This window comes from Bubalus kerabau, chromosome 1, assembly GCF_029407905.1.
Source record: "Bubalus kerabau isolate K-KA32 ecotype Philippines breed swamp buffalo chromosome 1, PCC_UOA_SB_1v2, whole genome shotgun sequence".
Classification (NCBI taxonomy): domain Eukaryota; kingdom Metazoa; phylum Chordata; class Mammalia; order Artiodactyla; family Bovidae; genus Bubalus; species Bubalus kerabau.
This window is the reverse complement of record NC_073624.1, coordinates 170,417,825-170,428,453: the sequence shown is the minus strand read 5'-3', so window position 1 is coordinate 170,428,453 and position 10,629 is coordinate 170,417,825. Positions and strand designations below refer to the sequence as shown.

Sequence of the window (10,629 nt, the reverse complement as noted above, 5' to 3'; positions counted from 1 at the left end):
CTCCAGAACTGGCTCTCTGGCTTTCTATCTTTCTGCCTGATTCTACTAATAAAATTGGTGACTTTATAGGATCATTGGGGAAAAAAGTACAAATCTGAGTTTCACCCCTGTGTGCTGTGTGCAGGCTCTGGGCAGCCATCTCAAGCAGCATAACCTCCTCCAACATCTGTCGAGTGGATTGTCATTCCAGAGTTCCAAACCTCCTGCATTTTGTTCCACTCTGTTAACACAGTCCTCATTTTCCTCCTAGAAGCACACAGGTCATGGGTATGGGGACAATGCCAGTGACTACCAAGAAACAGGGCTGCCCCCATGAGTTACTGCTCAGTTTGTTTTTGTTTGTTTGTTTTTTTTGCTCAGTTTGTTTTGAGGAGCCCTCAAAAAATATGTACACGAAAAGAACAAGATTAACAAAAATCACACACACACACACAATTTTACTGTTATTTATTGTCTTAAAATTGCATAGTACTTTGATTGTGCATGCTTTTAAACAGAGGGCAGGGTAGCCCACTTGAAACTATTCTCTTGCATGGGATTTTTCAGGCTGTTTTTACTCTGGGCAGGAGCAGGGACCAAAATACTGCCTGGGCTTAAAAAGAACCATGATGAGATGAAAGAGAAGTTGGAGAGTCAGAGAGATTAAGATGAGAAGATACTTTTGAAAGGAGCTGAGATCTGATAGGACCTATGGAGGCATAGGAAGATGGGGGGAGGGGGCTTCCCCGAGGTCAGAGGACAGGACTCAGTAGCAGCCAAGAGAGGATGGGAAAGGAGAAAAGAGTCCAGAGGGGCAATGCCTGGCACTCAGATCTGAGATGTACATTCCCTGCCAGGGGACTGGGTGCACTAGGTAGCCTGAGGGCACCGTTGGCTACAGAAAGCCACATACTAGAAAAATAACTTAAAAGCTATACAACTGTCATTATAAATATTTTGTCTTTAGTGTTGGTTAAAAAAGGTTCACAGTTACTCTGAAGAGAGCTGTATCTCTATTGCACGGTATTGGAAGAGTCTGCTCAGATCCCCATGTGTAAACAATGATTCCCTTCTCCTCTGGCGACTTCAGGACACAGAGAAAACACTACCTGCTGTAAGCAAAGCACTTGGGTACAAGGCACATCAAAGCTGTCAAGCTCTATTGGGATCTACTGAGAACACGCCGAATGCCAGCTTTTCTTCCCACTTGGTTTCACTGGGACAGGTCTTGAAGGTGGTAGTGGTCTCCTCTCGGTTCTCATTCCACGGTTACAGACTTGGCCAGATTTCTGGGGAAGTCAACCTAAAACGACAGAAGGTAGCTGCTCAGACCCACAGGTCTCAGCAACACACTGCGTTGTAAAACCAGCTCTCAAAGTATTTTACAATAGGAAGATGAATATTCCTGGGCACCTCCAACCATGAGCTCCTTGAGACCTGCATCTTGGAAGGGATTTCTTATTCTAGAAACAATTATGTTTATTCAGTAAATGTTAATGCTGCACCTGATATGTGTCATGCAGTGTTAACACTATTAAAAGGATATGATTCATGCTATTAAAAACAGCTAGCTCAATTTTTTGGAGAAGGCAATGGCAACCCACTCCAGTACTCTTGCCTGGAAAATCCCATGGATGGAGGAGCCTGGTAGGCAGCAGTCCATGGGGTCGCTAAGAGTTGGACACGACTGAGCAACTTCACTTTCACTTTTCACTTTCATGCATTGGAGAAGGAAATGGTAACCCACTCCAGCGTTCTTGCCTGGAGAATCCCAGGGACGGGAGAGCCTGGTGGGCTGCCGTCTATGGGGTTGCACAGAGTTGGACACGACTGAAGCGACTTAGCAGCAGCAGCAGCAGCAGCTCAATTTGTACTGTTAAAAATTCACTTTTCTTGGAAGTAGACACACTAAAATATTGGTTAAAGGTGGGGCTTGGGAAGGAAATGTGACTGAGGATGGTTGATAAAGGGGGCTTCAAGTTTGTCTACAGGGTCTTATTTTGTTTACAATAACATTAAAGAAGAGAAGAAACAAATATAACAAAATGCTAGCGATTGTCAATGATGGATGACGTATGTACCATTGGATGTTTGTTATATTGTTTTTGGTGTTGATATGTATTTTTTAAAGCTCCTCAAAATAAAATTGTAATAAAACTTCTATATGCACACACACTTTCTGGTGAGATCATAAATTGGTTCTTTTCTGGAACAGAAATTGAAATATGAATCTCAAAATGTTGAATGATTTGCTAGATTGAGGATAAACCTTCTAATATGGGAGGAAGATATATATATATGCACAAAGATAATTCACTGCAATTGTTACTTATGCAAATATTCCAAAAGATTAGAAAGAGTTTAAACAACAGAAGACTGGTTAAGTCATTGTTAAAATCTATAAGACTGTGGTGGAATATTGTGCAATGATCAAATGCTGCTTACAAGTTCAAGATCTGAGAACTTGTAATGTGTTGTATACACTTGTATTAAAGAGAAAGTTGTGAAATTTCATCCTTGATATTATCTCAAAAAATCTTTAAAAATTTACAGGCACAAGGAAAAGAGCAAACTAAAAAATTTGCTCATCAAATTGCCTCTGGGTGAGGAGCTTATGGTTTAATATGGTCTTTACACATCTTGCAATTCCTGTCGTTGTTTTCAGGGGGTATAAGTTACTTTAAAAAATTATTTTGAATGAAAATATTTCCCTTATGAATATTTATACCCAGTAAGTATTTAAGAACCAAATGGAACTCTGGGATTATGTCTCTCCCCTGTGCTGGATGAGGTGCAATTTTTAGACGTACGTCATATCCTCGGAGTACAGCCAGGTGGAAGGAGAGGAGCTGCAGTGGAATCACACTCAGGATGCCCTGCAGGCAGTCTACGGTGTGGGGCAGCTCGATCGTTTTATATGCAAACTTGGAGCTTTCAGTGTCGTCCTTGGAGCACAATATTATCGGGCGACCCTAAGACAGAAAAATGTGATCACAAGATGCAGGTCATCTCTGAAAGGAGAAAAATCTGTCACACACAGCAGAGTTTCTAAGATCAACATATTGCAATAATAATATTGTGATCTTTTGTCTTTGCTGGAGTTATGAGTCAGGTGATGTATCTGATTTGTGTAAAGGTCAAAGAGTTTGGAGGCTTTTGTCAAAAAGGTTCCTATGCTTCCGTGGTTGTGGTGGTGGGGCAGCCTCCTGCTGCATTAATTCAGCACCCGTTTATTGAGTGGCTTCAGTGTGCCTTGCAAAGAGCAGGAGTTCTTACCCCTTACTCTAGGGGCTCATAGTCAAGTGGTAGGAAAACAAAAATGTCAATAAGCAAACCAATAAATAGCAGTGAATTTCAGATAAATGTAACCAAGGCAGTAAAACCCCGTAACATGATTGGGAGACAGTGGGAAGTTTGAGAAGTTCTCTGAAAAGGAGGCATTTGTATTGAGACCTGAATGATGAGAGGCCAACTGCTTGAAGAAAGGTGGGAAGACTGTTTAGGGCAGAGGAAGCAGCCTGTGTTTTCCAAGTTCTAGTGGATTACTGCACCTGGGGGTGGGGGTTGTTTTCAGTAATGGAAACTCCTGAATTTGGATCCAGTTGGTCAGAAATGTGGGTGGGCTGAGAAGCTGAAAGACCGCAGTTGGTGGCTGACGTGAGGGTGGTCTTGTGGAGGACAGAGCCCTTCACCTGTGAAATCTAACTCTGGGTGGCCAATATCAGAACTGCCCCCAGGGATCTCCAACAGACCTCCTTTGGTCTCATGTCTCGGATCCAGGAACCCCCAGGTCATCTGGATCACTGGGCCTCACCTAGGAGCTTCTGTGGGCATGGCTGCAGGCTGGCCAGTCCCTTTCTGAATGTGCACCATGCACGAGGGACCCCAGAAGTATGTGCTCACACCTGCTCACCAGCAGGAACGAACACTCATTGCTGGTGCTGGCCAACAGTGGGTGAGGTGGGCATGAGTGGAAGAGAACAGGAGAGAAGTGACCCAGCCTGCTGGAGGGCCCTCACCTGGCGGGCTGTGACCTGCTGCAGGGCGTTCTGGCATTTGGCAAAGCAAGGATCCTTCATGATGACCATGATGACAGGCATCTGTTTGTCAATCAGTGCCAGGGGGCCGTGCTTCAACTCTCCAGCCAGGATGCCTTCTGAGTGCATGTAGGTTATCTCTTTAATTTTCTGGGGAAACATGAGGCGGAATCAGTGTCATGCTGCTAATGGGAGCAGATCATCCAGTGGGGAGAAAGGGAAGCCAGGGAAAGGATGATCCAGGGAGCAGGGAGCTGAGGCCCACAAGGCAGATGGACACACTGGAGTGGTCAGTGGTACTGAGGGTAGCCAGTGAGGCCAGGCCCAGGGAAGAGGGTTACCTGCTGCCTAGCGCATGCACAAAGCCCAGCACACAGCTTGTGTCCTCAGTCGAGCTCTGGGGCACAGCCACCCTGCCCCCACCGTGATGGGCAAGTCAGTGTCAGTCTAGCTTGTCCCCTTCCCTTTTGAGCCAGCCCCATGGTTTCCCTAACAGTCATAGTTTGTAATGATGGCATTGTATTCTACACCTTCATTTAATTATCTGATTAACCGACCCCTCAATTCTAGATGATTAATAACTTCTAAAGTGTTGCTCCAACTTAACTATCAAGCAAAATGACACACACTGGGGTGTTATGGAGTTTTCCCCCTATGTTTAGAGAGATCCCTTTTTTTTTTTTTTTCAGTTACCATTAAACCCATGTCATTGAACTAGTGAAAGTGTCGAAGAAAACATTTCTCAACTCCCCTAGAACTACTTGGGTCAGGGAAACATTGTCAGAAGTGCGGTTCCACTCTGGATGCTGCAGACGGCGGAAGTACTGTACCCAAGCGACCACAGAGGGGCCACGGGCTTGTGGCAGCAGCAGTGTAAAAGCTTCCTTCTTTCCTCCAGGACTAACTTGGAGACACAGTTGGATATGCATCTTTCGCCAGCACACTCAGGAGCTGCAGCTGAGCACCCCACACTAGACAGCAGAGGCATAGCTGTGGGGCACCAAGAGGGTGCCCCACCCGAGCACTGAGTCTATTGCTCCTGAGAAGCTGTGTGCTTGGCCCCTCACAGGTGCCAGAGTCTGCACTGGCAGGATGTGGGAGCTGAAGCTTCCTGCAATCTGGCAACTCATGGCTAGCACCGCACCCCAACGCCCTGCCTGCTATAATACTCTGTTTCCCACTGGTGGCATCATTCTTCCAAATGGGGGTGGTGGGGGGTATAGGCAGTTGCTCCCACAGGGAGAGGAGGGGAGTCTAGCTGAGTTATAGATGCTGCCGCACTTGCTTGATCATCTGATCCGTAAACAGCAAGTGGATAGTGAGTAAGGCAAGCTCTAGGCTCGGGTCTCTGTACATCTCTTTCCACCCTCTTAGTAGCCCTGTGGTCCTGGTATCTTGCCCCTACTCTATCAGCTTTCTCTCAAGCCACATCTTTATTGCTGCAGTGGGCAAAACAGCCATTGATATTAAAAATGCAGGGCTTTCTATGCTTATCTCCTGCAGGCTCTCACCTCACCTCAGCAGTTTGAGGAGTAACAGGGGAAACTGTAGAGACTTTACCCTGCAGTTCTGGTGTGCCCAAATCCTCCCACACAGGCTTCTTGTGGTAATAGAAAAAAGCAAAGGTTTTTTTTTTTTTTTTTTAACTGAGTTTGAATTTTAGGTTGATCACTTCTACTATGTAATCTTGAGCGAGGTGAATTTTTTGGAGGCTCAATTTCCTTCTGGGTCAAACATGAACAATAACTGCCAGTCTCAGAAGATGCTTGTGAGGTATGAATGGACTATCCCAGATAGCGCCTGGTGCAGGCGAACACCCCAGGGCTCTTGGAAGGGCGCCCAGCCCCTCTCTGCAGGAGACTAGGAGCCTGCATCTCCATGTCAGCAGGGCTCGAACACTGGGTCAGAGAGCGATGCCCTCCCCTCCCCAGCCCAACGCCCTGGCCTCCTTCCTGTGGGTTTCCTGGGGTGTCTCCCACGCCTGCGCTCACTCAGGGGCCAGTGGAGGAGGGGGTTGGGCAGAGGGTGCTCACCAGGGCTCCTTCCAGGCATGTGGCATAGTTGTAGCCTCGCCCCATGACCAGAAGCGACCTTTGTGTGTAGAGCTCCAGGGCCAGGTCGTGGATCTTCTCATCCAGGGACAGCACCTCCTTGATCAGCTCTAAGTCAGGCACACAGCAGAGGGGGAGAGCCAGTCACACCAATTATAAAGCAAGATTCACAAAGAAAAGTCACGGTGTATAAGACAAGGCTTCCGAACTCACATCGCTTACACGCTTGTCTCCCTTGCATTAAAAAAAATTTATTTATTTTATTTTATTTTTTTAAAATAGCAATTCTACTTTATTATAACCATGGTATGAATCATAAGCCATGATACAGAAATTGATAGGAACAAGCAAAACAAAAAAGATAGGAGCAAGTTAAAATGAGAAGTAATAATGTGGCATATTTAAATGCAGATTAGGGGAAACAGCTTGTGTTATCGGCTAGGATTTTATTGTGACGGTGGTTCATATTTGTGCTCATATTTTCCTGAGCACAGAAGGTAAGCAGGGAAGTGTTATTTCTCGCTCCATTTTACAGGCAAGACAACAGAGTATCAGTGAGGCTAAACCTCCAGCTGGCCAGCCAGAGCTGACACTCCAGATAATACCCCTCATCTGGCCGTGTGCTCTGTCTGGAAAAAGCCTGTGTGAGATGGACCAGCACTTCTCAAACTCTTTGGTCTCAGGATTCCTTTATAATCTTAAAATTTATTGTGAATTTCTAAGAGCCTTTATTTTTGTGGGTTTTATCTATCAATATTTACCAGATTAGAAACTGAGAAAATTAGTTATTCACTCATTGATAAGTAACGATTTAAGCATGAAATTAAAAAATAAAAAATAAAAACAGTGAGAAGAGTGGCACTGTTTTACATTTCTGTAAATGCTTAATGCCTGACTTTTTCATAGAAGACAGATTCTCTTATCTGTTTCCTCATTCAATCCATTGCAATATGTTTTTTGGTTTAAGAAAATCTGGTCTCACAGATTTGTAGTTGGAGAAAGAGTATTTAAATAACTTTTTCAAATAATTGTGAATGTCTTTGATATTACAACAAACTTAAGAAGTGACAATCTCTTAAAAGGGAGATCATATTAATAAAAATTTCCTACTTTGTCAACTTAAAATGTATTAGTCTATTGTGTACTTACTTAAATGGATCTTTTACATGTGCATAATTTTGCAATACTGCATTGGCCATTTGCAAAATATTGGTTCACTGGGTTATTCAAATCTTCCAAAAATGGACACATGCATTATAAAATATTTTTTTTAAAAAAAATAAGACTTGTTAAAATCACTGTGGGCTTATCAGAGATGTTTCTGAGTACTGGGAGGTCATCACACTCGAGCTGACAGCTACAAGTTTTCCATATCCTGTTTTGGTTGAAAGCTCAAAAGTTATCATCGGCAATGGATACTATCATCAGCTTTTCTCGAAGTTTGGGGCTAACTCGGTTCACTTTTGAGAAAATGTCTGCCAAGTACCAACTCAGCTTGCTACTCAGTCAACCACAGGGTGCTTTCCTCTGGAACAACCATCAGACTTCAGGGTGCAGCAGAAGCACTTGCTGCATACCCCCCACGTGTCACATAGAATACTAAAAAGTATTACAATTTAGTAAGATTAATGCATTTTGCCACATAATCAAAGACATCCCTAAGTGAAGCTATTGCATTTTGGTCATGAGAACAGTTGTGCTGCCTTGGCCCTGAAGACTGCTGAGAGTGCCAGTGGCGGCCACCAGCGCGACTGCAAATGTCCACAGTGAGGAAGGCAAAGCATCTTCTTTATCATAAAAACTGCATTACTACAAAAATAGTTTTCACTGAAAGGGTCTTCTATGCCCCCAGGATCTTTGGGTCACATCTTGATAACTGCCCACTTACCAGAAGAGAGTCCTGTTTTTGCAGGATTATTACCTGGCTTAAAGTTAAAACGCTTTTCTTTTTAATAAAGAAAATTTTAATAAAAATTTAATAAAAGAAAATTTTTTATTTCTTGTTAATAAAAGAACATTTTTAGCGTGTTGTCTTGGTCCGATTCAGACCCTGAGGCCTTGCATGGCTACACAGTGGTTTTCCCTCACTGCCTTCTCTTTGCCCTTGGTTCCAGAAGAAAGTCTGGTAAGACTGGGAATGGCTCCACCCAGAAGAGCCTTGGGGCCATTCACTCCTTGTGTGTTTCCTGAGCAACTACTGATTGTCTGCCCCTGGCTGGACACCTGTAAACTAGCAGTGACTCTGACAGAGAGGGTTGGTGCTCGCTAAGTTGACATGGCTGGGGAAGACAGGTCAATACACAGAAGAACAGGTAATTTCAAATCATGGCATGTGATACAAAGAAAAGAAATGGGCTCCTGTTTTATAGAGAGCTAAGCATGGATTGGGCTTTTCTGGTGGCTCAGTGCTCCTGCAATGCAGGAGACCTGGTTCAATCGCTGGGTTGAGAAAATCCCCTGGAGGAGGGCATGGCAACCCACTGCAGTACTCTTGCCTGAAGAATTCCATGCACCGAGGAGCCTAGTAAGATACAATCCATGGGGTTGCACAGAGTTGGACATGACTGACTGACTATGCAGCAGCAGCAGCAAGCAGGGATTAAGTTCCCTATTAGGGTTGCCAAGGAGGGTCTCAGGAGGTGATTTTTGAGCTAAGACTTGGGTGACGGGAGCTGTTTGTCATATGAAGAGCTGGAGGAAGAGGGTTTTGGTAAAAGAAAGAGCCAGGACAAATGTCTTCTGGTGAAAAGCACTTGGTATTGCTGAAGATCAGAAGGTTGGTGAGGGAGGCCCTGGAGGGGAAAGGAGCTGGAAAGGGTCAGAGGCACAGGGGCCCAGCGTGCAGGGCTACGCAGCCTGAGGACAAGTGTGGACTGGAATCTTGGCCCAGTGGGGGGCTGCTACAGGAGTTTAGCAGTAAGGAGAAGTTTTGAGGAGAAGGGAATGATTAACAGTATCATTTATGGAGAGAGTCAGGCAAAGGAGCAGCCAGGAACAGTCTACAGGATTTGACAATGAGCAGGTGAGCTTGGAACATACCGGGTAGAGATTTCAGGCCACGGATGATCTCTCGCCTTCTGTTTTGCAGTGAAATGCGGTCTTCAGACATCATCAAACCAAACATCACCAAGGAGATGAACTGACTGGTGTAAGCCTGAGGACAGAACAGTGGCGCTGGCAGAACTCGGGCGATGTGCATGTGGTGACCACTCAAGATGAGACAGATCCCGGGGCTCCCCTCCAGGACCACCCACCCAGCGGAGGCCTCCCGTGGGTGCCCACGTGGCTCCTACCTTGGTGCTGGCCACACCGATCTCCGGCCCTGCGTTGATGTGGACGCCGCAGTCCGTCTCACGGGAGATGGAGCTGCCCACAGTGTTGGTGACGCCCACGGTCAGAGCTCGGCGGTCCCTGCAGTAGCGCAGTGCCAGGAGGGTGTCTGCCGTCTCCCCTGCCACACAGGTCCTTCTTTTCAGTTCACAGCTGTGTGGCTCTGCCAGCCTTAACCTCCACCCCGACTCATTTACTTCTGGCTCTCAGGCAGAAACTGGTGCCCAGACACAGTTTGTGTGTGCTTAGAATGGAAAATGTGTGCTCAATAATTTTTTCTAGTTGATTCTCTCTCTTTTTTTTAATGTAAGATGTTCTTTATTTAAGGGTTGCTAACACCAGAGACACAATTAGCACTTAGATCTTGAAAAAAGGAGAATTCTTTAGTCTTAAAAGTAAATAGGAAATAAAACATTCGTGGGGATTTGGATTCAAAGTTTGAAATTAATTTATCACTTCTCATTTTACCCTTTAGTGTGAAGTGCATGTTCTAGGGATGTTAAAACCTTTCTCATGAAAATTGGTAAATTATTCAACTGGATGGGGCCTCCACATGCGGACCACAACCACAGAGGCATATGGGAATCACTTGATCACTTGGGTGTTTAGTAATGCAGTTAATGTGGTTTACTGTGATCATTTCTGTAATTAGAAGATGAAAGCTGATTCGTAAGTGGACCTAACTTGGAAGGAATTTATTAAAAGTTTGTGTGTGATTGAATGTTAAACAGAACATTTAAATTCCATAATTGAGGTTTTCATGAAAAATATGTGAGACATGTTTTTCTAAAAATGGCTTAAGACTCTCTTGTCCCTGGTCTTCTCTAATTTTTCTTGAATCGTAAGACAGAGTGGTTTATACTTACTCTTCGGTTATCTCACTTCCCATTTCCTATTTAACCCACTCTGTCTGGCCTTGTGCCCTGGTGGATTCTCAGATTCAAGATTTCGCTACTATTTATGTGACAAGTAGTTTCTCATCCACTGTCTCACTGAATTCTCATGACAACTCCTCCCCGATGGGAGGCATCACCTCCATTTCCCCTTTAGGATGAGGTGTTCAGAGACGGAGGAAGTCAATGCTTCACTTGCTCAAGGCCAATTAGCTGTGGGTGATGGAGTAGACCTGGCTTGGGCCTGGCTCCCAGTATTCTTTTTTGGACTCTAAACGACCTCATTCAGAATGGGCTGAAATTTAATATTTAAAAAGCAAGAATGCTCCTAAATGGTGC

The 10,629-nt window shown here is 44.8% G+C and overlaps 1 protein-coding gene across 1 annotated transcript in view; it reads right to left on the bottom strand.

The window, feature by feature from the left end:
- Nucleotides 1-431: 431 nt before the first annotated feature.
- Nucleotides 432-10,629, bottom strand: part of GFPT2 (glutamine-fructose-6-phosphate transaminase 2) — a 45,397-nt gene continuing 35,199 nt past the window's right edge. Inside the window, exons 14-19 of the mRNA XM_055539058.1 lie at nucleotides 9,361-9,518; nucleotides 9,107-9,221; nucleotides 6,050-6,177; nucleotides 3,999-4,166; nucleotides 2,790-2,951; nucleotides 432-1,282 (exon numbers count right to left, since the gene is read on the bottom strand). Of these exons, the coding sequence (XP_055395033.1) occupies nucleotides 1,238-1,282; nucleotides 2,790-2,951; nucleotides 3,999-4,166; nucleotides 6,050-6,177; nucleotides 9,107-9,221; nucleotides 9,361-9,518 (776 nt within the window). The 3' untranslated portion in view covers nucleotides 432-1,237. The remainder of the gene's footprint in view (nucleotides 1,283-2,789; nucleotides 2,952-3,998; nucleotides 4,167-6,049; nucleotides 6,178-9,106; nucleotides 9,222-9,360; nucleotides 9,519-10,629) is intronic.